The sequence below is a fragment of the Balaenoptera acutorostrata genome, chromosome 11, assembly GCF_949987535.1.
Source record: "Balaenoptera acutorostrata chromosome 11, mBalAcu1.1, whole genome shotgun sequence".
Lineage (NCBI taxonomy): Eukaryota > Metazoa > Chordata > Mammalia > Artiodactyla > Balaenopteridae > Balaenoptera > Balaenoptera acutorostrata.
This window is the reverse complement of record NC_080074.1, coordinates 6,809,185-6,837,060: the sequence shown is the minus strand read 5'-3', so window position 1 is coordinate 6,837,060 and position 27,876 is coordinate 6,809,185. Positions and strand designations below refer to the sequence as shown.

The 27,876-nt window shown below is 49.2% G+C and overlaps 1 protein-coding gene and 1 non-coding gene across 5 annotated transcripts; one reads left to right on the top strand and one right to left on the bottom strand.

Annotated features, from left to right (window-relative positions):
• Positions 1–518: 518 nt before the first annotated feature.
• Positions 519–24,038, bottom strand: POLDIP3 (DNA polymerase delta interacting protein 3). 4 transcript variants are annotated; one of them, XM_007189145.3, is made up of 9 exons: positions 23,883–24,038; positions 12,533–12,923; positions 11,680–11,766; positions 10,388–10,483; positions 8,448–8,627; positions 7,812–7,889; positions 5,328–5,457; positions 3,871–3,937; positions 519–2,862 (listed from the first exon to the last, which is right to left on the bottom strand). In XM_007189145.3, the coding sequence occupies exons 1-9, from the start codon at positions 23,939–23,941 to the stop codon at positions 2,685–2,687; spliced, it is 1,266 nt and encodes a 421-aa protein (XP_007189207.1). In that variant the 5' UTR covers positions 23,942–24,038; the 3' UTR covers positions 519–2,684. The 4 variants fall into 4 exon arrangements, with proteins under 4 accessions (XP_007189207.1, XP_007189209.1, XP_007189208.1 ...); XM_057556715.1 differs by having other exon boundaries at positions 2,747–2,862; positions 3,858–3,937; XM_007189147.2 differs by lacking the exon at positions 8,448–8,627.
• Positions 24,039–24,330: 292 nt separating this feature from the next.
• Positions 24,331–24,480, top strand: LOC114238724 (U12 minor spliceosomal RNA). Its single transcript, XR_003624018.1, has one exon. It is a non-coding gene; the product is annotated as a U12 minor spliceosomal RNA (small nuclear RNA).
• Positions 24,481–27,876: the final 3,396 nt, after the last annotated feature.

The following is a 27,876-nucleotide window of genomic DNA, read 5'->3' as shown; positions in this document are numbered from 1 at the left end:
AAGAATGAGGAGCTGGTGTTTAATGGAGAGAGTTTCAGCTCTACAAGATGAAAAAGCTCTGCAGGTGGATGGTGGTGATGGTTGTACAGCAATGTGAATGTATTTAATACCACTGAACTGTACACTTAAAAATAGTTAAGATGATAAATTTTATGTGTATAATTTTTTTTCTAATGCATAGTTGATCTAAGAAGTAAATTTCACCCATAAGTGTAACTTCAAGGCAAAGGCTCCCCTGTTCCCTATGAACAGACCTAACTCTATGTTGGAGCTGACCATGCTTAATACACAGTGAGGTACTTTAGGCCCAGAAGGTACTGAGTTCCTCTGCCAGGTGTTTCCAAGACATTGATGCTCACATTCTCTCAGCTGTGGAGACTGCAGCTCAGCGAGTCCTGGGAACAACTGTCCCAAGGTCATAGCTGGTGAGCTGTAAAGCAGAGGCAAATCCTCGTTTTCTTGTGCCAAATTCCATGAGGCCTCTTAGCATAATCTTTTAAGAAATGACAGCTCAAAAATAGGAATAACAAATGTTTATTCAGAAATGGGTAACACATAGTCTCCTCCATCCCTTAATGCCTCTTCCTCTCCTTTTGAACACAAGAGACACAGATGGGGAATGCAGGGGAGTGCGAGGCAAAGGACACAAGGATTGGCCTACCACCTTCTCTTCTGTCTCCCACGATGACATCCTGTAGAACAGCGGGGCAAACAGGCTCTGCCCTGCAATGTACCATATGGCCAGCCAGAGGACAGGGCCCAGGTGGCAGGCGGCTGCAGGCGGGCTCGCTGGAACCCTGTGGTAAGCAGAGCAGCCTGGCGTGGTACTGGAGGGGAGACAGGAGGATAAAGCCGTGCAGTCGGGATACGCACCGTCCCTACCAAAAGCAGAGTCCGCGCAGTGATCTGTCTCCAGTACCTGCGAAACCAGGTCCTAGTGTCTTATGGACACTCTCTGGGGCCAAGGAGGGGAAAGTGTAAGAGGCATGTCTTCCAGCTGCTGAAGAGAACTAAGTTTGCACCCATTCAAAGGGGGAGAAGGGAATGAAAGCAGCCTTATTTAAAGTACTGGAAAGTGGAGCACCATCAGGCAGATTCCTTGGACTTCCCAGGCCTGGGCAACCTCAGACCTGGAGGACTGAGCTCAGTTCAAACCCTGGGTCCCCCCTGCTTGACAGATTTCACTCTGTGGAAACGAGTTTCCAGGTTTTTCTTCATTGGACCGGCCCCAAGTAGGTCATGAGAGATTCTTAGTGTCTCAGGTCCCCTTTATACTTTCTAGGCTTGTGCCTTTCATACCACCTGCTACTGATTTGTAGCCCTCTCAGAATCCCGCTCCCCAAAACACGCCAGCTCTGCTAGGCTGGATTCCCTTTACAGTCCCAACAAACCGGCAGGAAACGGAGAATGAATGTCACTGGAGCAATGCTGTGCTGGTATATTCTGGGGCTGCCCCAGGTTCTACAGGTTTGCCCCAAATGCCTGGAACCATGCTGAGGGAACAACACACCAGCTTGCCTGGAAAGGCTGCTTTGCTCTCTCAACTCCCTCCCCACCACCCACCGCTCCCCTACCCCGAAGGCCAAGGCAGGAAAATACCCTCCCGTCAGGGATGGATGGGTCCCTCACAATAGTGGAGCAGTGCCCCCTGGTGGCTGCTGGATATCTGCCGAATCTCAGCATCCCTAACTATTGTCCTGTACGTGTACCTGAGGCCAGAAGAAAAAATCTAGGAGTAAGTCAACAACTCTTATTCAAATAACCCCCCAGACCCACAGAGTCACAGAACGGGAGGCAGACCCTTTGAACACCCAACCAGCAGAGAGCTGGCATTTGCACCAAAACCAGGGTGTGACAATGCGGTACTGAGTGAGAAATGGGAGGCTAACGATGCAAGCCCCTCCCAGCAGTGACACCCAGAAAGCCAAGAGAGCTGGGGTGGCGCACGCGGCACAACTCAAGGGAAGAGGGGGCGTGAACTCAAGAATCTACTCTAGGTTGACTGAGACAGTACGGGTCCCCCAAACCAAGAGCCAGCGGCGCACTCTTCCTAGCAGAGCAAGTCTCACCCTGCCCTTGCCACAGGGTCCTCTCCAGACCACCCTGGTCTGGAGCCAACTGCGGTGAGAGGACAAGGGGCCTGTGACCTGATCCCCACCTAGGCCACCTCCACTGACCAAGAGAGTGAGCGGCAGAGCTCTTGAGCTGACCTGGTTCCTATTAGGATGGCAGGGGCTTCCATTCCCCACTTTGAAAAGTTTAAAAAAGAGAAAGGGGAGTCAAACCCTCACCCCTGAAGAAAGCAGTGTCCTTCAAACAGCCCCTGCCCTGCATTCCACGGGGCCACAAGAAGGCCACCCAAAGAATTCAGGGCACCATTTCCAGATTGAAAAAAACAATTCAGGGCTGAGTTTAGGGGGAGACACTCTGAGCAACACAAGCTTACCTTGGTGATGAGGCGAAGAGAGAAGAAACATACTACAGGAAATGTTAACATACAGAAGGGCACAGGGTAGAACACAACACAGAAAGGCGGGTACCATCCAGTGAGGAAGCTCTCTACCCCCAGCGACCCTTCCCACGCTCAGGGGCCTCCAGTCCAACGGCCCATAGGTCACAATCTTTGTTTTGGGAAACAGAGCCACCCTCCTCTGCCCCCGCTTCTGGCTGTCTCGCTCCCCCGCTCAAAGTTTGATTTTGAATTCTGTGGGCTGTGTGGTCACAGAGGCCCCTGAGGACTTGAAAAGTGCCTTCAGGATGGTGTCAGGGTCCACTTCGGCAGGAGGGTTGGATGAGGCGGCAGAATTCACCCTGCGAGGCAGCTCACTCTCCTTTTTCACTGAGGGGCTGTCGCTCAGCCGTCTGTAGAGAGCAGAGAAAAGTCAAAGTCCTTGTGGGTTTCCCTTAGGTAGAGAGTGGTCCCACCATTAGCTGAGGATCTCTTAAAAGCTGGGCACCAAACATAATGCTTTCCATACCCTTTTACTCCATTTCTTATAGCAAACCTATCATTTTTTAAATTTGATGATGAGAAAATTGAGATGCAGTCTGCTATGATCTGGGGTTCTAAGTTTAGGAAACACTGCATGTCCCTCAGGGATGGTCAAACACACATCGGCATATTACACATTCTGAGAAGTCTTGTAGATTTAACTGGGTTTAGCCCAGTGGTTCCCAAACTCACTAGGTCATAAAACGCACATTTTTCAGAATACAACTTAATCCTGGAACACAGTTTAAGAAACTTATGTAAGTCACACAACGCAATATCCAGGGTTCAAAGTGCCGTCTTTCGGTATTTCAAAGTCTATTTCAGGCCTGCCCCACACTACCCCTCCCACCTCGGCAAGGCTAACATCCTCCCTGGGTCTCTGCATCCTTGTCTACAAAAGGACTTCCTCCTGAATGTCAGTCTAGACATTTTCTGCATCTCAGGCTTCAAAAAGTCCTCAGTGCTGGACCAGGCAATGTATGCCTGGGTATGTAACAAAACAAGGGGTAGCACCCAGCACTGTCCCCCAGAGTCAATCATGAGGCAGGGTTTTCCGCTCACCTGGACAATGCACACACAGTTGTGCAAAGAGGGACACAACTGGCCTGCTCGCCACTCTCTTCTCAGGTGTTTCTAAATTATAAGGCTGGGAACGAGGTCTTAAAGTTAGCCCCTGTGGGGTCAATCCCCTGCAGAAATGATGTGACAAGCCACTTTGTACAAATTTAAGCTTCCTGATTGGCTGCCTATCAGAGCAGAGGAAATGGAATGGAGCAGTGATACAGGCACTTTACCCCTCAGAACAGAGAGATGATCATGCAGAGTAAGCAAGCAGAAAAGCTCCTCCTGGTCCCCAGCACCCCACCTTTGGAACTTACAGCAGGATGGGCTGGTCTGAGGTGATAACGTTCCCATTCATGTGGAGGTTGCATTTCATCGGTTGCCCTGAAAAAAGAAAAGGCTCTGCCATGAGACTTCAGCTCCTCACACAAAAGGACAGGGACTGCCATTTTCATCACCAGGAGTCAAAGCATGCACCACTGGCAGCTCTGGCTGCACAGCCAGGGATGGGGCTGTCAGATTTCGGCAAAGCCCAGAGACTAAGGAAACCCCAGGGTTATGAGGTCCATGAAACCTTGCCAGTGATGGCACCAAGCAGCCAAGTGGCAACAGAGCTACTAGCTTCATGCAGGAGATCAGAGTCAAAGTAAGGGAGAGAGTGGACTCAGCATGAAGCAATCCAAACTTGTTTGTGAAGCGAGTAGTAAGGGAAAATGCTTACGGTATAAAATTAAGTGAAAAAAAGATTCAAAGTGTATGTTCAGATTCTACTTTGTCCATGAAGGATTAACCTTACAAGTACTGGATTCCCACTTTATATAGCATGTGATAAGTGTAACAATAACAGCACAAAAAAAGGGGAAGAGGGAATAGAGCCCTATAGGAGTGATATTTCTAAATCTCACTGCAACTGTGTTAATACTAATCTGAAATAGATTCTGATAACCTACAATGTATACTGTAAACCCTGAGCAACCATTAAGAAAGTGACTCAGGGCTTCCCTGGTGGTGCAAAGGTTGAGAGTCTGCCTGCCGATGCAGGGGACACGGGTTCGAGCCCTGGTCTGGGAAGATCCCACATGCCGCGGAGCAACTAGGCCCGTGAGCCACAACTGCTGAGCCTACACGTCTGGAGCCTGTGCTCCGCAGCAGGAGGGGCCGCGACGGTGAGAGGCCCGTGCACCGCGATGAAGAGTGGCCCCCGCTTGCTGCAGCTAGAGAGAGCCCTCACACAGAAATGAAGACCCAACACAGCCAAAAATAAAAATAAATAAATTAAAAAAAAAAGAAAAGAAAAGAAAGTGACTCAAAAAATATAGTGGAAAAAAATCATTAAAAGAACTAAAATGCTGCATTAGATTTTCATATAATGCAAAAGAAAGCCACATAAAATGTGAACGGATTAAATAATCCCATACAAAAGCAGAGGCTGAGATAACCAACAAGGATCTACTGTATAGCACTATACTCAATATTTTGTAATGACCTATATGGGAAAAGAATCTGAAAAAGAATGTGTGTGTGTGTTTGTGTGTGTGTGTGTGTGTATCTATCTCTGGATCACTGTGCTGTACATCTGAAACTAACATTGTAAATCAACTATACTTCAATTAAAAACATAACATCTCTGCTTGCTCTTAGTACATAGGTGGCCCCGGAGGGTTTAACGCACCAGGAGGTCCACCCAGCCATCTCAGAGGAAGGCTTCCTCCGGAGGCCTGCTGTGAGCAGTGAGGAGCAGCAAGGTGAGGTGGCTGCTTTCTCCCTGACTTACCATCGAGACACCGGTTGTTATACTTCTTATATGCGGTGATGGCATCGTCCTTCTTCACAAAGACCACCTCTGCTACCCCAGGATGGACCAGCCGAGCTCGCTTCAGGGCTCCACAAACACAAAAAAGCTCCTGCGAAGAACAAGAAGGGTTAGTTAGGGTTGGGGGAGGATTCTGGGCAGTCATCCTCCCTGCCTGCCATTCACACGCCCCAGACAGGGCTCTGGGCTGACTGGTGGCCGTGCTCTGACTGCATATGCCCAGTAGCCAAGATTTCAGGGAGGCTCTGTTTGAGGTGGTCCTGGGACATCCACAGGCCTCAACCTGGGACCAGATGAGGGGAACAGCTGTTCTGGCAGTGAGCACTGAGTCTGGGCTTACAAGCCTTGGAGTCCCTGTGACTCCAAGTCACCCCCAAAATCCTCCTGCCTCAGTGCCCACTTCCTCAACAAGGGTAATAGTTATGGAATACGGGATTTCTGTCAAGAGTGTCTGTACTGAGAATGGACAGACATATAGGCTCATCAAAGACAGTGGCTAATATATCACCTGGGAATCAGAAACACAAATTCTGGAGTTCTATGCAGGGTGACCAATCATCCTGGTTTGGCTAGACTGAGGAGTTTCAACTGAAATCATTTTCAAGGCAGTGCTTTGTACACCTGTGTCATCATCATCATTTATTCCAACTCCAATCCCTCCTCAATTCACAGACTGAGGCCAGAGAGGGAACCCAGTATGGATACAGACTGCAAAGGCCAACTAGCACCCAAGCCATTTCTTCACCTGCAACTGCCTTCACAAGGTGGTTATGGGGACAAAAAGAAGATTTACGAAAAGGTCGTTGAAATGATTTGTTTCTAATGATAAAAGGGAAAATGCTACATATCAAAACCAAGATACGGAACTGAATACTAAGTGTGATTCTAACTCTATTAGTTTTTCTTTTAACATTACCTATTTGGGTAGAAAAGAGGTGAGAATGACTATTATTGGCAGTTCACTATGATTATTGGCAGTTTACTATGAGTAGTAATCATTACAGGTAATTCGTTTTTCATTCCTCTGTAATTTCAAAGATCCTGCATACAAAATGCCTGCCACACAGTAAGTATATAAATAATAATAGCTATAATTACTCAATAAATAACAGCTATTATTACTTTTATAATCAGGAAAAAATTGCTTTCTTTCTAATTTGTCAAGTCTTATACAAAGTAGGCGACAATTTCCATTCTCATGTGCACCGTTCACACAGTGATCACCTAGCACTCATGTTTCACAATTAAAACCATTAACAAACGTGGCGGCCAGTGTGGGCTGTTACAGAACCTGGGACTCAGCTGCAGGGAGAGGCTGGAGTCCAGCTGCATTCATTCTGTGATCTAACAGTTGAGTGAAAAGGGCACCTGGATTCTTTAACTGTCTTACTGGTGCCTGAATGAAAATGAGGTTGAAAAGTCCTGGCTAACTCTGGGCCACCCTTCACTAGGTACCTGAATTGGGTTTTGCCTATGACTGCCAAGGGTGGGACAGGATGACCAGAAGGGCAATCCAGAGGGCCAACCACCAGGTAACACCAATCCATCTCATTCCTTTTACTTTGGCGCTATCATGAAAACCCCTAAAGGAGGAAGAAATTCCAAAGACTCAGGAAAATATGAACCACTGGATTTTGCACAGTGGGACTAAATGATCCCATTCTAGCACAATTCCCTGGCCCTGAGATTTAGGTTGGGCACCTGGCTCTGGTTTTTTTGTTTTAGTTTTTTGGGGGGGGGGGCCACACTGCATGGCTTACAGGATCTTAGTTCCCCGACCAGGGACTGAACCCAGGCCCCGGCAGTGAAAGTGCCAAGTCCTAACCACTGGACCGCCAGGGAGTTCCCCTGGCTCTGGTTTAGAAGCTGTGAGGGAAAGGGTTACATATCTGGCCTGACTGCTCTCCTTTGGAAGGTCTGCTTCCAAGGTTGGCCCTCGGCTGGCATCTGGGAACTTGGACTCTGGGAGGGCTCCCATCACCCTAACTGATAAGAGTGGCGTACTGAGCCTAAATTGTTTGTGCCGACAATGTGGTTTATGCTAAACACTTGCTTTCCTTCCGAGTCTGGAATTTTGGTGTTAGGCAGAGGGTGCCTACATGACTCGTCCCTGATAAAAACCCTGGGCACTGAGTCGCTAATGAGCTTCCCTGGTTTCACACGTGTCATTACAACCAACTGCTGGGGGAATAAAGTGTATCCTGTGTGACTCCAATGGGAGAGGACTCCAGAAGTTGGAGTCTGCTTTCCTCCAGCCTTTGCCTCACGAACATTTTCCCTCTGTTGATTTTGCTTTGTATCCTGTAATGAATCTTAGCCCTGATACAACTCTATGCTAAGTCCTGTGAGTCCTCTTAGAGAATCAGCTAACCGGGCGGTGCTCTTGGGGACCCTTGAAACAGAAGTGGCCTGAGATTTGAAATTCTGGCCGGCCACAGTACTCACAACAATGTCCTCCTCGGTGACTCGAGGGTGCAGATTATTCACGGTCATCTTGGTGCCTTCCAAAGGGCTGAGGACAGGCTGCCACAGACAAAAGAACATTACCGGAAGTCAGTGAACAGCAGAGCTCACTTCAGGCAAACGACCAGGAAGGCCCAGAGGAAACCCCCATGGAGAGCCTGTCACAACTGGGCCCCTCTAATCATGCCATCACCCTATGCTAGGGAATGGAACCTCTTATCATTTCCCAAATACGCCAGGCCCTTTCAGGCCCGAGCCTCTGCCTGGAATGCCATTCATGTTTCAAGACCCGCCAGGCTCAGATGGCACTTTCTCCTTAAAGCCTTCCTGTATCTGTCCAGTTGAATTAGATGCTCTTTCCTCAGTGCTCCTGGCAGCCCTCTGTTGTATCACCAGGCACAGTGCTGTCTGCAGCTCTGTTTTCCCTATTTGCCTGTGAGCTCTCTGAGGGCAGGGGCCACTGGATCTTGGTTTGCTCATTTGTAAAACGGGGGCGGCAACACCTACCTCACAGAGGCACTATGAGGACCCAACAGGATGCACACAGCACACTGCCCACCCAGCACAGGCTAACTCTCAACTAGCGTGGTCACTTCCACTCCTTCACCTTCACCTCACCTCAGCGGGCGGCAGCTCTTTGGGGGGATCCTCCTTGTTCACTAATGTCCGGGACATGCTGGTCAAGGCTTTAGTTCGAACAGAGGAGGGGAGAGCAGGAGCTGTGTATGCATCGTTCTGAACCACTTTGGTGAGAGGAAGGGCCTTGGACATGGAAAGCTTGGAACTGCTCACCCCAGCCTAAACAAAGAGGAAGAGAGGAATCTGAAAAGCTAGGGACCCAGACACCTCAGGGGGCTCAAGTATCTCAAGGCCTCCCCCACCTCCCCAGTTCCATTATCGATCTAAAGCCAGAAAGGTGCCAGCTGCCAGCAAGGGGCAGGAGGAGAGAAAAGCAGCCTGCACGTGTGTTCACAGAAGCCACTTTCCAGCGCGGGAAGCCCTTTCCAAGAAGCTTCCACGCCGTCCTGAACAGGAGCCACAGGCTCACCCGTATCATTTAGACTTTATAAAAACCCTACAACTTGGAGTTAGAGACCAAAAGCTTGGGGTCAAGTTCACTCCTAGATACGCTTCTATCACGATGGGCTGGCTGGGAATAGGAACTCACTCTTAAGAAGGCCCGGACTCCCAGCTTTTTGGTCCCTGTTCTGCAGAGAGGAACCATGTGTAGCCCTGCCTCCTCAGCTCCCAGACTGTCAGGGACGTGCTGGCAGAGTCAGCATGTGCCAAGCAGCAGAAACAGCTCCCTCCCTCCCTCCCCTGTTACCCCTAACTGCGGATGTGACCCCTTGGAAATATAAACCAATGAACTCCCTGGTTTTAATGTGTCTGAGGAAAAAAAATGCATGAGGCAGAAGTGGCAGGTGGCCTTGTCGACTTAGGAAAAAGGAGGAATGCAGCAGCCAGACAGGAAGATGATGGGACAGGGTCAATTCACCAGCTTCTCCCAATCCAGGTGAATCTAGATTCATGCTGGATCCCACATTTCTCCAGCTGTTTTCTGAGTCTCAAGAGCCAGTGAGTGTAGTGGTTAAACACGTAGCCTGGGAGCCAGACTGCTTAGGCTTAAATCCTCGATCCACTACTTACAAGCTGAGCAGATTTATTTCACCTCTCTGTGCCTAATTCCTCATCCGTAAAATAGGGGTAAGAACAGTACCCATCTCACAAGGTGGGAAGGAAAGGAAGTCTTAAGTAAGTTAATACAAACACAGGGTTTTTTCCAATTAGGGTTAGCCACTAACTGAGTTAGGAAAGGCCCAGCCCCTTTGTAACAAACTGGCATCATTCAGCTTCACACATCACGTTAAGAGCTTCCATGGTAAGCAGGAAATTAGTCCACATATTCAGTGCAGTGACCAAAACTGAGTCTTTGGGTCTCTGAAGACCAAACAAAGGCACTTAGCCTGGGCACCCACTCGCCTCCCTATGTGTCATTTGGCCGCGTGCACTGAGCTGAGCACGATGTTCAGAGGTCCCTGATACTCCGAGAAACGACTTCCTTTCCTTCTCTGCACGGCATCTCAGCATCCTAGTCCATCAAGCTTTCCCGGCATGCAGGCTGCACCTGGTGGAGCCTTCAGGCAAGGCTCAGTTTATTCTTGCTAACACACTAACCAAGGGAATCCAGACTCAAGAATGGAGCCAGAGCTGCTGACCATGGAAGGAAGGGGACCAGGCAGAATGTCCTGCCACAAAGGAAATAAAATGTGATTCTGTTCTGTGGGATCACTCATATTTCCCCTGCAGTGACTCAGACACAGCAATTGGGAGCTGCAGCTCTGCACTTCACTATCTGTGGGATCTTGAACAAGTCAGTGGACACACTGCTGGTCTCAGCATTTATAAAAGCCAGAGGGTGGACTAGTTCCGGTTCTGATAATCTCATGACCCCAATGAAGAAATATTTCTGAATTGAAAGGCCCTACTCTCCACCACCTCTCCCATGAACCTGATCAGACACACCCAGAGTGTAGCAAGAAGGTAAGATGTCATACCACGTGGTGGAGAAAGCTGCCTGAGGCTGCAAATGTCATCTGTTTACTAGGAATGGGAGCTATAACATCATCGTCTTCATCCAGGTCATATAAATTCTGAAAATAAAGAAATATAAGCTAACGTGGTATGCAGGCTCTCAACAGACATTTGGAGTAAGGACAACAGGGAGATGAGGGCTGGAGTAAGTGAGGTGGGGGGAGAAGTGGGTGCAGGGGGAGTGCCTGGGGAAACTGGTCTGGGAGACTGGGGCTCAAGTCCTGGCATGCCTCCCTGCCCCCAAGGGCCCAATGAAAGTGCTGCAATTCCAGATACATTAGAAGTACCTTTCTACAAGTGGGTACCTTGTAGATACCTATCAAGGGCCCCTAAAATGTCTGTTTATATCCTTTGGCTTACAAAGTCTGTGCCGGGCAATCTGGCCTATAGAAATAAACCCAAACTCTATAAAGAGCTTTTTTCCTCCAAGATGTTCATAGAAGGATTTCTAACAGTGAAAATTACAGGAAAATGGTTGAAATAAACTCAAATGTCAACTCAATGGATCAAGCAGTTATTAAAATGTTTACAGTAAATGTGAAACACAGAAAAACGCTTGAGTTATAAAGTGAAAACAAAACAACATGAAACTGGATAATAACATAATCACAACTACAACTATGCATTAAATAAATAATAATCACACACACACACACCCACACACCACAGGAAGGAACCAGGGCAGAATTTCAACAGGGGTTGGCTGTAGAGAGCCAGAGCGTGAGGACTTTTTTTCCCCTCCTTAACCTTTCTCTGTTTTGCAAAATTTCTGTATAAGCACATACTACTTTTATTAAAAAAAAAAAAACAAAAAACTTTCAATTTGCCTCTCTCCCCCTATGCATTGAAGAAATTTCTTTTTAAAACTCATACACTGCAAAAAGTGTCAAATGTAATTAATCCCTCCTCCAACTCTTCAAATTGGAACCTTGGGCCAGGCCTCAGTTAATCCACTTGGAAGGCCACATCAAAACACACAAGTGTGGGGGACTTCCCTGGCGGTCCAGTGGGTAAGAGGTAAGACTCTGTGCTCCCAACGCAGGGGGCCTGGGTTTGATCCCTGGTCGGAAAGCTAGATCCTGCATGCATGCCGCAACTAAGAAGTCCGCATGCTGCAACTAAGAGTCTGCACGTCACAACTAAGAAGTCCGCATGCCTCAACTAAGTCCCAGCACAGGCAAAATAAATAAATAAACATTAAAAAATTTAAACAAACAAAACCACACACGTGTGTATACACACACACGCAGTCCACCTGTTTGGCCTGGTGGTTATTGACGACGTTGATCCTCATTCCAGCAGGATGGGCATGAGTCGGCGCCATGGCCTTCTGCTGCGGAACCTAGAAATACCCAGTGGTCACAATTCATCCCACAGGGCCTGCATGTGTTCTCTTTATGAGGAGAGGATCACTTAACTTAAAATATGGTGGGCACTCAGTTTTGGCCTATGGTAAAAGGCCCTACAAGAGTGCCTTATGTCCAAAGCAGGAAAGCGACAGGAAGACTCATCATCCCAGAGATCATGTGACAACGCATTTGCAGGGCTCAATGAACCTGGCTTAATAAATGTTCACTGCTGCTGCTGTTCCTTTTACCAAAGTTGCTGAGAAGATTAAATGATATTGTTTCCATTCCCTTTGGGGCGGCAGCTGTGCAGGTGGCCAAGACCCTGCACTAAGAGCCAGGTCTGATTGGGCTTCTATCCTGGTCCTCCCTCCCACTGACCAGTTGTGTAACTGTGCACAATTACTCACATCTCTGAGACTGAGATTCTTCTTTTATAAAACTGGGGTAATAGTCCATGGTTGCAGTGAGGAATAAATGTTAAGTGCCTGCCACACAGCACGAGCTCAACAAATGTTTTGTTCTTTCCTCTCACTTCCCTCTACTACTATCTCACTTAGAAAATCACTTAATTTCTCTGGACTACCCCCCACCCTTTTCTTTTACAGAAAAGTGAGATGATATCTTGCCTTCCTCATATGGTTACTATACAAACAGCTGGGGGAACTGTCATTTTGCCTAAACACTCCTGGTCCTTGGTCCCTGCCTGAAACTACAGCTGTTACTGGTTTCCAGGAATTTGTGACAGGAGCCACAACCTACCTGGATGGTTTTAGTGAGCTTCAGAGCAGGGGTCACTGTCCCGATGGGTGGGCTCATGAAGGCAGCAGGGGAATTCCGCTTCAAGCTGATCTTCTCCCGGGCATCAGCCACCTGGTGGGGCTTCTGGGGCACCGTGCTCTGCTGCTTGCGGGAATTCAGCATCTCTCTGGCATCTTGCACTTTCCCTTTGATCCGGAACCGGGCATCTTTCTGCAAAAGCTTTTCCCGGGCATCCTTGACTCCCAGCTTGAGCCGGGCATCTGAGAGGCCAATCTTCTGCCGAGCATCAAATCTCTGCTGGAAGGTGGCTGTGCGTGCTGGCTGGCCGAGAAGGCTCTGTTGGATCCCAACACGAGATCGGACACCTCCAACTCCTGGTCTGGCATTGAGCCTGCAAATAAAAACTGCAACATTAAGAGGATCTGGATATCAACAGCAGGCTGTGGAAGTAGAGCCATGGTAATACCGGAAACAGAGGAAGTCCTGGAGAAACCAGAAAGCTGCTCCTTGTCAGAGGAAACAATTAATAGAGACTTCTTTCGTAGTTTTATGACTTTTAACTCTGCATTGTAAACAAAGTTAGGAAGGAGGGCCTGCTGGTTTCTATCACTAGGTAAAACTGTTTTTGCTCCCCAGACCAGGTGTTTTTAGACACTATGATAGACACCTCCAAACAATATCACATAAAATAAGCATATCTCCCAGACATCATAACCCCACACACCTGAAGAGCAACTTCAGTTTCCAAAGTGCTTCCACATCCTTGCTCTCAATCAGCACTCTCAGCGCCCTGTGAAGCGGGATTATGCCCATTTTACAGTAGAAGAAACAAGCTTACAGAACTTAAGTGATTAACAACGGGTGCCCAGCTGGCCTCTGGCAGCCTCCTGCCTCCAGGGCAGGCAGATACCCCCCACTGGGCTGGAACCAAGAAAGCCAACACATGGGTCTGGCTTGGAGCCAGAGGACTAACAGACTAAGATATAAAGACTTGGTAGAAAGAAAAATAATCACTCTGAACTGTTTCTATTCACAACACTCTGACTCCAAATGTGTAGGTTTCTTCCTCACGCCAACTAATTCTCTAAGTCTCTAGACACCAACTGGGTGCCTGACAGCTCAATTCTGACACTACCTACCTAGAGTTGGCACAGACTCCACAGGTTAAAGGCTCAGTCCCACAAGACTGCCCTCAAGTCAGAGGTCAATTCCAAGTCCTGGGCTTCCTGTTCATCTGATCGACGGGCTATAAATGGAGGGTTCACACGACCCCCCCCCTCAAGTTACATAATTTGCTAGAATAGCTCATAGGACTGAGGAAAACAGTTTACTTATTATTACCAGTTTATTACAAAGGATACAATTCAAGAACAGCCAAACAGAAGAGATGTGTAAGGCAAAGTACAGGGAAGGGGTATGGCAACACCACCCTCCTGGCACATGGATGTGTTCACCAACCCAAAGTTTCTCCAAACTCAATTGTATAGGGGTTTCTATGGAGGTTCCATTACCATAATTGATCAAATCACTGGCTACTGATGATAAGCTCAATCTCTAGCCCCTCTTTTCTCCCTGGAGGTCCAGGGTGGGGAGTGGGGTGGAGCTGCAAGTTCCAACAGGCTAATCATGCCTAGGTCTTTCTGGTGACCAGCCCCTGTCCTGAAGCTCTCTAGGGGCCCACCAAGAGTTGCCTCATTAGAACAAAAGATGCTCCTATCACCCTTATCACTCAGGAAATTCCAAGCGTTTTAGAAACTGTGTGCCAGGACAAAGACCAAATATATACTTATCACAATCTGCAACAACAAAAATGTCAATCCAGAAACTGTTAAAACTGGAAAGGAACGAAGCTCCATAAAACAAGCCCCATTCTCTGCTGGGGCTCCTTCGTTGGCTCTTCTAATGGCTTGCGAGGAAACAGAAGACGTTTCTAGTACAATCCTGGAAGTCCTCTCTGGGATCTGTGGGCTTCTGCCCACCCCACCATAAGGCTTCCAGCCACACAAACAGTCCTGCGGCAGGCGCCCTGCCTGGGGACACCAACTCCTACGCCTCCTCTTTGGGAAACCCTCTCTGATTCTTCCAGACCAGCCCTCCTTTGTGTCTATTATCCTTCGTGTTCTTCCTTTCTCTCCCTACCCTGGACTGGGAGGGAAGTGGTGGATGGGGCTCATTCCTGATTCACCGCCCTGTGCTTTGTTAAGTGTTGCTGAGCCCTGGCTCAGTATCAGAAACATCTAAAGAGCTTCTTAAAAATATAGATAGCTCTAAAAAAAAAAGAAAGAAAACTAACAAAAAAATACAGCTCTCTAAACCCCACCCCAGAGCTACTGAGTCCAAAATCTGGGTGAAGGCCTGGGCATATGCATTTTTCACTCAACAGGTGATCCTGGAGAACAGCAGTGTTGAAAATCTCTGACCTGGAGTTAGAAGGCAAAACTACTGAATGAACAAGTTCCTATACCATGTCCCACATCACTGTGCAGGCCTCCCAGGAGGCATCCTTCATAGTGGGCAAGCCACTGGGTTCTCCTACTGCCTCTTTCTTCCTCAACCAGCTGGAGTGAGACTGTCCACCAGCTCCTCTGCTAACAGGAGGAGTGCAACCAAAGATGAGTCTTCCTGGCACCAATAAAAGAAAACCTGGACCTTCATCTTGTTATTCTAAGCATAGTGGAAATACACCTGCTGCCACTACTATGCCAGAGCCCGACCTAAGGCAGTGATGCATAATGTCATTTTTCTTTGAAAAATGGCAAATTAGGATTTAAGTACTTTCCGGTGGGTTTATACAAAAAACAGGTGGAAGGGACTTCCCTGGTGGTCCAGTGGTTAAGACTCCGCACCCCCAATGCAGGGGGTCCGGATTTGATCCCTGGTCAGGGAACTAGGTCTCACATGCCACAACTAAAAAAAAGATCCCACAGGCCAAAACTAAAGAAGGATCTCACACGCATCAATGAAGATCCCGCATACCACAACTAGGATGTGGAGCAACCAAATAAATAAATAACTAAATATTTAAAAACAACAACAACAAAAACAGGTGGAAGAGAGAGTGGAAGGGGTCATTTACAGAATCAATCAGATTAGGTTTAAGGTGGGTAGGTGGGACTGCTTGTCCATCCTTGCTCTATTTTCTGATGTAGAGACTCTGGGAGACTGAGGGGACTTCCCTGGTGGCACAGTGGTTAAGAATCTGCCTGCCAATGCAAGGGACACTGATTCGATCCCTGGTCCGGGAAGATTCCACATGCCATGGAGCAACTAAGTCTGTGCACCACAACTACTGAGCTTGCGCTCTAGAGCCCGTGAGCCACAACTACTGAGCCTGCGTGCCACAACTACTGAAGCTGCGAGCCTAGACCCTGTGCTCCGCAACAAGAGAAGCCACCGCAATGAGAAGCACGCACACTGCAACGAAGAGTAGCCCCCGCTCGCCGCAACTAGAGAAAGCCTGCGTGCAGCAACGAAGACCCAATGCAGCCATAAATAAATAAATAAATGTATATATATTAAAAAAAACCCAAAAACCGAAATTGAGTTATTTGTAGTGAGGTGGATGGACCTAGAGTCTGTCATATAGAGTGAAGTAAGTCACAAAGAGAAAAACAAATACCGTATGCTAACACATATATATGGAATCTAAAAAATAAAACAGGGACTTCCCCCGGTGGCACAGTGGTTAAGAATCCGCCTGCCAATGCAGGGGACACGGGTTCGAGCCCTGGTCCAGGAAGATCCCACATGCCGCGGAGCAACGAAGCCCGTGCGCCACAACTACTGAGCCTGCACTCTAGAGCCCATGAGGCACAACTACTGAAGCCCGCACGCCTAAAGCCTGTGCTCCTCAACAAGAGAAGCCACCGCAGTGAGAAGCCTGTGCAATGCAAAGAAGAGTAGCCCCCGCTTGCCGCAACTAGAGAAAGCCTGAGCGCAGCAACAAAGACCCAACGCAGCCTAAATAAATAAATAAATAAATAAATAAAATAAATTTATAAAAAAAAAACAATGGTTCTGATGAACCTAGGGGCAGGACAGGAATAAACACACAGACGTAAAGAATGGACTTGAGGGCTTCCCTGGTGGCGCAGTGGTTGAGAATCTGCCTGCTAATGCAGGAGACACGGGTTCGAGCCCTGGTCTGGGAAGATCCCACATGCCACGGAGCAGCTGGGCCCGTGAGCCACAGCTGCTGAGCCTGCGCGTCTGGAGCCTGTGCCCCGCAACGGGAGGGGCCGCGATAGTGAGAGGCCCGCGCACCGCGATGAAGAGCGGTCCCCGCACCGCGATGAAGAGTGGCCCCCACTTGCCGCAACTGGAGAAAGCCCTCGCACGAACCGAAGACCCAGCACAGCCAAAAATAAATAAATAAATAAATAAATAAATAAAATTAAAAAAAAAAATGATTTAAAAAAAAAAAAAAAAAAAAAAGAATGGACTTGAGGACACGGGGAGGGGGAAGGGTAAGCTGGGACAAAGTGAGAGAGTGGCATGAAATATATACACTACCAAATGTAAACCAGATAGCTAGTGGAAATCAGCCGCATAGCACAGGGAGATCAGCTCGGTGCTCTGTGACCACCTAGAGGGGTGGGATAGGGAGGGTGGGAGGGAGACGCAAGAGAGAGGGAATATGGGGATACATGTATATGTACAGCTTTGTTGTACAGCAGAAACAGAACATTGTAAAGCAATACTACTCCAATAAAGATGTTAAAAACAAAACAAAACAAAGTCTGTGGGGCTGTGGGAGGGCTTAGAGGTAGCCCAGGGTTTCTGGAAAGAGTAGTGTCAAAAGGCACCCTAGGCAGACCAAATGTGGAGAGCGCCCCCTACAACCCACAGCTTGTAGCTTCTTTGCTCTCGCAGAGCGGGAGGGCGGAGCTGAGGAGGCGTTTAAGTTTTCCCCATTTCCCCACCCTCAAGAGCATTCCTTCACTTCTCCCATATAACTTCCACAGCTGAAGGCTCTCTCCTTGGAGCCCTCAAAGCACTGAACAAAGCTTCTATTAAAGCACCTACCACGCAGCATCACAATGATTTGTTTACAAGCCTGCATCATCCACAGGATTAAGAGCTTCCCAGGGGGTACATCCTACAACTCCTCCCCTATGTCAACACTGCCCCAGGGGAATGACAAAGGCTCAAAGAGCTATGTCAGGGACCCTACAGGGCTACTAACTTACATTCTCCTTTTAGGTTCACAATCTCTGAGATTACCTGCCATCACTTCCATTTTACAGAGGAGAAACCAAATCAAAGAGCTACTGGCATGGCTGGGACTGGACCCCAGACTCCAGACTCTTTCCATTATAACAGATTCCAAGCTTCTCTCTTTCCTACTCCAAGCCCCGGGGGAGGTAAGATGGGAGAAGGGGTGGCTGCCCTGGAAGGGCTTCTCCTGGAGAAGACTGCCCCTGCAAGGCCAGTCCTCCACCCAGCCCTCACCAACTGGTCCAGTGCCCTGCTGGGATCCTGGCCACCAATCGCTCTCCCAGCTGAGAGAGGGGCACCAACACAGCCATGGCACAGGGCCACTCTGGCCCTTACTCCAAAAGTGGGACCCACAAGGACCTTGCCGAGCTGCAGGAGCTTCAGGAAAGGCCTCCTGGAAGAGAAAGCAGCTGGTCTCCGACTGAGTGGACATTACAAAGGGAAGCAGGCTGCATAAACACTGACAGTGGAATACTTCATTGATGACCAGGTCCACCACACAGTGGAGGTCAGACACATCTAACCCAAACTTGAGCCTGGCCTCCTGAATGAAGATTTCCTATCTTCATCTGTCTTCTCCAAATCCCACCTCCTCCCATCACTAGGGTACCCCTACCAAAGGTTCCTGATCTTTATAACTACAGGAGATGGGATGATCTTATCGTGCGATACACCTTGATTTTACAATACCATAAAATTGGGCAAATCTAGACCCAATGGCATTATGCTTTCAAAAAGTCAAGTTACCCAATTTCACCAGTCATTCAAGCAATTAAACATTATTGCCAAGAAAAAAAGGAAAAAAGAAAAAGCTACTGAAAGCAACTATTTTGAATAATTAAAGGAACAATGAGATTTTTTTTTAAAATGGATGTAGGATTATCAGGTTATCTCTTTTTTTTAAAAAAATTTATTTTATTTATTTGTTTTTGGCTGCGTTGGGTCCTCGTTGCTGCGTGCGGGCTTTCTCTAGTTGCAGAGCGTGGGCTTCAGTAGTTGTGGCACATGGGCTCAGTAGTTGTGGCTCACAGGCTCTAGAGCGCAGGCTCAGTAGTTGTGGTGCACGGGCTTAGTTGCTCCGCGGCATGTGGGATCTTCCCGGACCAGGGCTCGAACCCGTGTCCCCTGCATTGGCAGGTGGATTCTTAACCAATGCGCCACCAGGGAAGTCCCAACAATGAGATTCTTGAAAACAAAATTCATATCCTTGAACAGAGAATGAAGAAAGGGGCAGATTCAAAAGTTTTCTGGTTCATTCCAATTGGGTCTGACCAGTAAACCTTTGCAGAAGGAGGGGCGGGGGAGATTAGGCTTCTGCAACCTTAATTTATTCATATTCCTCAACAATTTCCCTTCTCTGATAATCTGTAATGGCTGTTTGAAGTGTTGCATTGAGAATTCACAGAAGTCTATGGTTGATAAGCAATGTCTGCCATGGCCACACAAGGGGCAATTGGCTACCAGGGTTTATGAAATATTTTACAAAGAAGGCACTCTCAACTAACAGTTTTGAGCACTTACTACAGATCCATAAACTTTGACCCACCTCCTTTAACCCTCACAACTCTGAGAATTAGGATATTATCCACCTTTTATAGATGAGGAAACTGAGATTCAAGGAGAGTAACTATCCCAAATAGCAGAGCTATAATGGTGAAGGCTGGATTTGAACTTCACTATACCTAGTTAAAATACCAATAAATCAAGCGTGGGTCAAAAATAAAGAACAGGACTCGAGGAGTTAAGGAAGGGTGAATACTGTCCCCAAGCTAAGGAAAAAATTAGGACTCCAGTCACATCCAGGGATATAGCGTACCCTCTAGTGACGAGAGGGTGAGCACACACACTGAGGCTGGCGGACAGTGTACCCACCAGAGACCCACACACCATACTGCTTGTCTAGCAAGAAAGACCACCAAGATGTCCCGTGCTGGTATTTTTATCTATTTGAACAGCACAAAAGGTACATTTCGGGGAGGGAGGTGATACAGTTGTGGACTAAGAGCACAAGTAAGCTACTTTCCCTCAATTCCATATATTCAGTTCCCTGGTTACACCAATTCTTTCAACTCCTTTCATAAGCAGCTTTAGGGGGTTTCAGTGTTCAGGCTTTTTATAATCATTGCTCCTCTCCCTGCATGAAAAGACAGCCATTCATCCCAGCAGGCAGCAGTACTGCTTATATGGCAGGCATTAGTCATCAGGAATTTTTCAAATAAACATTCCTGCTAGAAGCAGGTCTCTAAAACATAGAACCAGTTATGTTATCCTCCTGCTCCAAGAACTGCTAAGAGCTCCCTAACAAAGCCCAACCCCTCAGTGGAACCACTAGTCTGGCCCCCACTGCCTGCAGCCTCACCTCCCACGGCAGACTATCTGATGTTCCCGAAACACATTCTGCACTTTTGGCCTCAGTAAATGTTCGGGAGGGGGAGAGAGGGAGGTTTTGAGCAAGTCTCTTAACTGCCTGGCCCCATCACACCTGAAACAGTGCAACTGTACACTGCTTCCAGACACTCACCAGGTACGCCACCAGGTCCTAGGAAGAGTGGTGTGGGCGAGAGGGCAAACACCCTCTGGAGCCTGAGCCCCCTCCCCCAGTCCCCTACTGGAGCCTGGCATACACATGACCAGGGAGGGTCTGTCTGAGGCTAGGAATGCCTCAGCCTCTTGGATCTACCTGTGGAGAGCAGAGTGGCAGCTGGCTCTGGACAGATGTCCAGTCCAAAGGATTCGGGCCCACAAGGGGGACCCTGGACTACTCTAAAGTGGGTTTTAATCCATGGGGGTCTCTGGGTTAGAACGTGTGTGTTGAGGTCATCTTAGGGAGAAAACAGTTTCGTTCTAACAATTACTGAGGGTCTGAACTATGTGCTTTAGAGACACAAGGAAAAACAAGACACGATCCCCTTACCCTCCAAGAGAGTCTTGTGCAGATGTTCCATTTAAAATTATAATTCTTCCCTTCTAAGCTAATGTAACAACTCATTTCCCTCCTCTTTGTTTCAGATCTAATTTCCTTTACCTTATTTCAATAAGGAAACCAGCAGTGAGTACCACGACCAGAGCCCTGGCCGGAACTCGAAAGTTCCCTACCTCCTCTCCCCATGGCTCCAAGGACTCTCACATATGCATCTGGCCCAGAGCTGCTCACCTCCAGCACACTCAAGGCCCAACTTCCCCACTAAGGCTGCCGTGTCACCTTCATGTAACTACATGGAGGGAGTGACAGATAGCTATCCTGTGAGGGGTGAACTGAGCAAACCAAAGACGGGATGATTTGACTAACCAAATCAGTGATACTCTCAAATCTAAAGGAAGAAATCGACAAGAGTGGCAGGCCCACGCTGCAGCTGGTGCCCAGTGCTGCCCTGGGAAGACTCATCTATGGGTCTTGAACAACTGGAGCCACTAGAGATGTGCTGTGTGTGGGGAAGGAGAGCACCTCACCATGGCCTGGATGAAGTACCATAAAATCATTCCCCCCTTTCTCTAATTTCATATTAATCAAGGAACCTTTTGATGATTAACTTGGGGCCAGGTAATAACGATGATAATGACACCCTTCTTGACTTACACAATGCGATGAACACAAAACAGAGTGGCTGCTCTGAAGAACAAGCACATTCCACGACCTGTGAAAAGGGGTTATTTACACTTCCACGGGCTCAGTCCTTTGCTATTTCCACTAAGAAGAGGAAAGAAGTTTTCTGAGATGGTCATAGGTTCTTTCTTCCTAAATTATTAAGCACAAAGTTCTTCCTGGGACAACCATGCTACATTAAACCAAAGTTTCCAGTAAGGTGATTTCTTCTAGGAAGCATGTAAAATAGCCATTTGTTTACTGTAGGAAATGACATTTGTTCACTGAAATTTGTTCAGACCTTTCAGTTCTTGATGGGGACTCCCTCCCCACCCCATCTAGTTTTTCCCTTTGCTGGCTGTGCAAGCAAACTAAAAATGGAGTTTCCAGCAGGTTTAACCCAAACACAGCATGCAGTCCAGTTTCTTCTACACTGTCTCTTGGCCTGCACTTCCCCCAATCCAATCTTCACATAAAAGCAAAGCAATATTCTCACACTGAAGACTGGATGTTACTTCTGTACTTAAAAGCCTTCAGTAACGATGATGACAACTAACATCTATTGGGCACTCAGTACCCATCAGATGCTTTTTGATGTACTTTAGATACATTGATTGACTTAGTCCTGACAATACCTAATGAAGCGAATATTATCCATGTTTTATAGATAAGGGAAGAGAGGCATGAAGTGGTTAAGTAACTTTCATAAGATCATATGGAAAGTGGGAGAAGCAGGGATTGAAACTTGGCAGTCTGACTCTAGGACCCCAATGCTTAGCTATTATGTCCCCTGGGGGGAGGGATTTGGGCTTCTACTCCTTTAAAGTCACCTGCTAAACCCTTACTATCTGGTACAAACTTTAAAATATACATTCTTACATTCTCATTTAATTCTCTCAACCACATACCAGGAACCATTATTACAAATGAGGAAACTGCCCAGCTCAGAAGTCACCTGGCCAGGGAGGCACAGAACCCAACAATGGGGCTTGCCAAGGGACCAGGTCCGCCTGGCTGCACAGTCTCTGCTCTTCCCAGGGGTCCACACATCCTCCCTTCCCTGCACGCTCACCCAATGCCCAACACAAGCCTCTGCACGCATCAACACCAAAAAAGTACAGACCGCCTGCAGTCAGGAACTGAGGGGAGGGACTGCAGGAAGCGCAGGTCCTGGGAAGCTGGCTCCTTCAGCAGCTGTTGAGCAAACCTGTGAAACCTGGACGGCCTCAGAAGTGGCCCGAGGACCCAGCACCAATTCCACACCAGTTACTAGAGGGAAGACCTAGCAGACAACTACTCACACGTAATGGTAGAGAAAACTAATGCTGGGTGCCTGTCATGAACCAGAAGCCAGGTGAAGTGCTGGCTGGTGAATTCCGTGGTGGCGGGCACAGTGGCAGTGGCTATGTGTGCAGAGGTGAGGGTGGGGGGATACCTTTCAGAGAGTAAAAGAATCCATTTTCGAGCCACAGGCACGCAGGCAGTGTTAATAAATTCACGTCTGCTGAGTGAATGACTATCTGAGAAAACTACATCTACCTTTACAGCCTGGCTGTTTACAAGATCATCTGAACTAATTTAACGCGTGCTAAAAAACTACTGGCCGAAGTTCCCACTCTTTCATACAGGTGAACTGGAGCACACAAAGGCTGGAAATGACTCACAACATTTGAGGGTCCAGCGGAAGTCTGGAGCACCTAACTGTGAACCACCCCCGCGACTCCTCACCCAGATACAGAACAGTCTTCTCTGCGAACCATCGAGAAACGGCCGGCCTCCAGCCCCGTCCCACCTGTTTTTCTGCCCAAGCCTGAGGCCAACTCAGCCAGCTGATAAAGTGCACTGGGCACCCATCTCAGCTCTCCGTGGCTTCGGGCAAGTCACTCCGCCTCCAGCTCCTCATCTGGAAAACGGGGAAAACATTAAGAGCGGGCCAACAGGATTGCGAAAAGAGCAAATGAGACCGCCTGGGCAGCAAAGCGCTTAGAGAACCTGAAATGCCGCACAAAGGGAGTCGAGTGTTAGAGGGGAGCCAGGCGCAAGATTTGGAAATTAAAGGTCTGGGTGTGGGTCTCGGTTTCGGCACTAACAGACGGGCAGAGTCTGAGCAAGTCACTTCCCCGCGCAACTCCAGTCGTCCTAACTCTGAGGCCGCGCTGAGACCGTGGAGCAGCGCCCGGCTCCTCAAACGAAGGGCTGCGCCGGAGAGACCCTCCGGGCCGCAAGCAGCGCGTCCCCTCCGCAACCGCAGCTCCGCCCCCCGCGAGGCGCCCCTCGGGCCGCTCCCACAAGCCCCGCAGTCCAGCCCCTCCGCCGTCAGCGGTCCCACCGGCCTACCCCCGGCCCGCCAGAGCGACGGCGCCTGCAGCCAGTGGGCAGCCGGGCGGCCGGGCCCGCGGCGGCGGCGGCGGCCGGGCCAATGGGGAGCGCGGCTGTGGCAGGGGGCGGGCGCAGACGGCCCTCCGCGTCGCGCCCAGACCGTTCCCTTCTCCGCCCCGAGCCCCGCTAAGACTCGGGCCGTGAACCCCGAAAGGAGAAAAGGCCGCTCACCGCCCCTTCGCCGCAGCCCCTCGCTTCCGGATGAGCTCGTCCAGGGAGATGTCCGCCATCTTGCACCGCCGCGCGAGCCGCGAGCAGTTTACCGTCCCCCGGCCCTCGAGCCCGCCCCTTCGGCCGCTACGGAGCAACTAGCGGCTTCCGGCGTTCGGCTGAGGAAGTCTCGCGACAGATCAAACCGAGCAAGGACCGGAAGGGGCGGGGCTCTCCCCCGTGAGCCTTTGCGACGTCCTCTGCTTATCTGCATACGGCGGGTCGTAGCCGTACGGTTCCCTCTTTCTCAAGATGAGCAAATGAAATGAAAAGCAACAGAAAAGAATTAAATAAGTAAGACAATCTTTAAAGGAAAGAGGTTCTCGGTTCGACGGTCAACTTTGACACTCACCGTAGGGCTCATGAGAATGGGATTCATTACCTAGGAACGTAAGCATTGAAGCCGTTTATGCCTTAAACTTATGAGTAAGGAAAATAACGATTCGGGGTGACGCCCGAATCCTCACTGCTAATGTGAGACGAATTTTTGAGCGGGTAAAGGTTGCCCCTATGGTGACTCGCCTACTTTGCGGGATGCCTGGGAGTCGCGATCTGCCCGTATCTCTTGCATCTAAAAAGCAGAATACAGGTGACTTAACTGAGGAAAATTCAGAAGAAGTTAAGTTTTTTGAATTCGCGGTTGTTGAGTAACGGGATGGTCAAACCTCACGGTACTGTTGGGGACTATTAACCCGTAGAGCTGTTAAGGTTGGGTTTAGTTAATATAGTCAAGTTTTGTGGAGCATGTTAATTGCAGTAACGGAGAGTGTTCTTAGTTCGTTTTTTGGGGGCGATAACGTACTGCACACAGGAGGCTCGTTACGTGGTCTATAGTGCGGTGCTCATGTACCACAGCTCACATTTCCGGGCAGTAGAATCTTTACAACGAAATGTTTTCGCCTTCCTGACCTGTAAAATGGGGCAAATAATCTAGATCGCTGCGAGCGTCAAATGGAGTGTTTCGAATGTGGAATTTTTTCACTGGTATAATTTCAGTCTCCAGCACTGATCCTGGCGTCAGGTTCAGTATGTCGAACCAATGAATGAAGAATACAACAGCAAGAAACGGAATTCCTGGGCGGTCTAGTGATGAGGTCTGCGCGGTTCTGCTTCCGCGGGCCCGGGGTCAGATCCCTGGTCGCGGAAGTAAGACCTCCGCCTGCCGCCCGGTGTGGCCAAAACACCAACAACAGAAAAACAGAAACATAAAGACTAAAGGTGCAGCGCCCTTAGAGCAGTGCCGAACATATAGACTAAGTGTTCTATGAATCACTACTGTAAGTACAACGCCGCGAGTGGAGTTGTGTGTTCTTGAGAGAACATAACACCACAGTTGAAAACCTGGCATCAGAAAGGATTGGAGAGACGAGCTAGTGAAGACTGGGAACCAGACCGAGAAGGGAAATCCAGGGTCCCGCCTGCGCAACCGTGATTAGGTGCTGGCTCGCCCTCCTTTCCTCAGCCGTGAAACAGGACTGTTAACGCCTCCCTGCCGTGGGTGCCGGGAAAGAACGCGGAAACCAGGAACCTGCCGCGGGCCGGCTGTACAGCGGAGGGCAGGTGCGGAGAACTACGAAGGGACCAGAGGAGCGCGGGAGTTAAGGCCCTTTCGCGCCTCCACACGAAGAAAGCGAAGCGTAAAAATAGCGCTTAAATAATTTCCTTAAACTACCACAATAGGGTCATTGATGTCATGTAATTCTGTGACTGCGCGATGGCCCGCCCCCAGAAGCGTTTCGGAACTTCGTGGGGTCGTGTTTGGTTGTCGGAACAGCAGGGATCCGGTCACGTGGAGGCGGGGACGGGATGGGACGTCCCGCTGGCTCTCCCAATGCCCGGGGTGGAGGGGCCGCTTAACGATTCTTTGATCCTGGGTTTCGCTCCATTTCTTGTATGAACACGCAGGACTTTTTGCCTGATGTAAACAAATATGGAATTGCCAGCAATGCACCTGCGCTGTAGCCAAAGGAACTGGGTCCCGCCTTATTTGGAGACTACCCAACAATTGTGCCCCGCCTCGGAAAACCGCACCCCTGTCGGCAGAGCGGGGAAGGCGGGCGGCATTAGGGGCTGCGCCAGTGCAGGGACCCTGCGTCCATGCAGACTCCTGATGCTTCCGTCTAGGGGCCTTGGGGCCAGCATTTACATGCTGAAATGTGCATCATTTTATAAAGTCCTTTCCTTTTTTGCTTTTATAATGTAAGTTGGAGTTTTGCGTTTTTGTTTTTAATATTCATTTATTTATTCGGCTGCGTTGGGTCTTAGTTGTGATGTGTAGGCTCTTCGTTGTTGCGCTCAGGGCTTCCTCTCCAGTTGTGGAGCGCGGGCTCCAGAGTGCGTGGGGTCAGTAGTTGCACGCAGGCTCTAGAGCACGCAGGCTTAGTTGCCCCGCGGCATGTGGGATCTTAGTTCCCTGACCAGGGATCAAACCTGCGTCCCCTGCATTGGAAGGCAGATTCTTAACCCCTGGACCACCAGGGAAGTCCCCTTGGTGTTTTTAAAAAATTCTGTATAGGTAGGTGATATCAGTGGTGACTTCACTTCAGGAGAGTAAAGGGGCTGTTGTAAATGTTTTTAAATGGTGTCACGTCTGAGAGGGTGGAGAATCACGGGCCTCTTTACTCACCCATTTTACAGATGGAGAGACAGACTTATAAGAGGGTAGGGACCAGGTCCAATTTATGCCCTTTTTCCCAGCTTCAGCAGACAGCCTCTTGTGGGCTCAGGCAGTGTGCAGCAAGTCTCAACCCTCAGGCCTGTTTTCTTACCCTCCAGACGTGGACAGGCACCAGGAGCCCAAATGTGTGTCAAGTGCTCAGCAGAGCCCTCAGCAGACAGTAGGTGTGGAGAAGAGCCATCAGGGCCTGAGAGGCCCAGGCTGAGTCCTGCCCCTGCCCACTGAGGAGTCCCAGCCCTGCTCCAGGATGTGTGAGGGCCAGAGACAGAATGCAAAGTGAGAGATGAGAGGGGAAAGTGGCTCTCCGGCCCCGAGGCCTCCTGTGAACTCCCCCGTCTTCTCTTCCCCACTCCACTCCAGCCACACTGGCCCTCACTCTGTCCCAGAGCCTCTGCACTTGCTGGTCACTCCCTCTGGAGTACCCTAGTCCTGCCTCCCTCTCCAGTCTCATCCTCACTGTCCCCTCAGCCACCTGCCTTCCTTGATCTGTTTCTGGAAGTTTCTTCCACAAGCTTGTTCTAGCCACAAGGCCTTCACACTTGCTGTTCCGCCTTGAACACCTACCCCAGCTGGGCCAGCTCCCTCCCTTCACATCCCAGCACAAAGGTCACCTCCTCAGAGGGAGTTCCTGCTGCCCAACTCTAAGAACAGCCCTCATTCCCACACTGTCCCGTCTTTTTAAAAAATTTTATTTATTTTTATTTTTGGTTGCGTTGGGTCTTTGTTGCTGCACAGGGACTTTCTCTAGTTGCGGTGAGCGGGGGCTACTCTTCATTGCGGTGCGCGGGCTTCTCATTGCGGTGGCTTCTCTTGTGGAGCACGGGCTCTAGGCACGTGGGCTCAGCAGTTGTGGCTTGCAGACTCTAGAGCGCAGGCTCAGTAGCTGTGGCGCACAGGCTTAGTTGCTCCGAGGCATGTGGGATCTTCCCAGACCAGGCCTCGAACCCGTGTCCCCTGCATTGGCAGGCGGTTTCTTAACCAGTGTGCCACCAGGGAAGCCCCACACTGTCCCGTCTTTAACTTCCATCTTGGCATTTCCCATCACCTGTTACTTGTATAGTTTCTCGAGAGCACCCCAGGAGCAGGGAAGGGTGTGTCTGGAGCAGCCCTGGCCCTAGCCCTGGAACAGTGCCTGAATGAATGAAGGCACTCCCTTCCTCACCTGTAGCTTCCCGAGGACAGGGCAACACCTGCCTTGCCTCAGGCCCTACCTCCACCCTGAAAGCCATTCACTGCCCTGAGCCTCACTCTCCCTGTCGGAAAGAGGTGCTACTGACT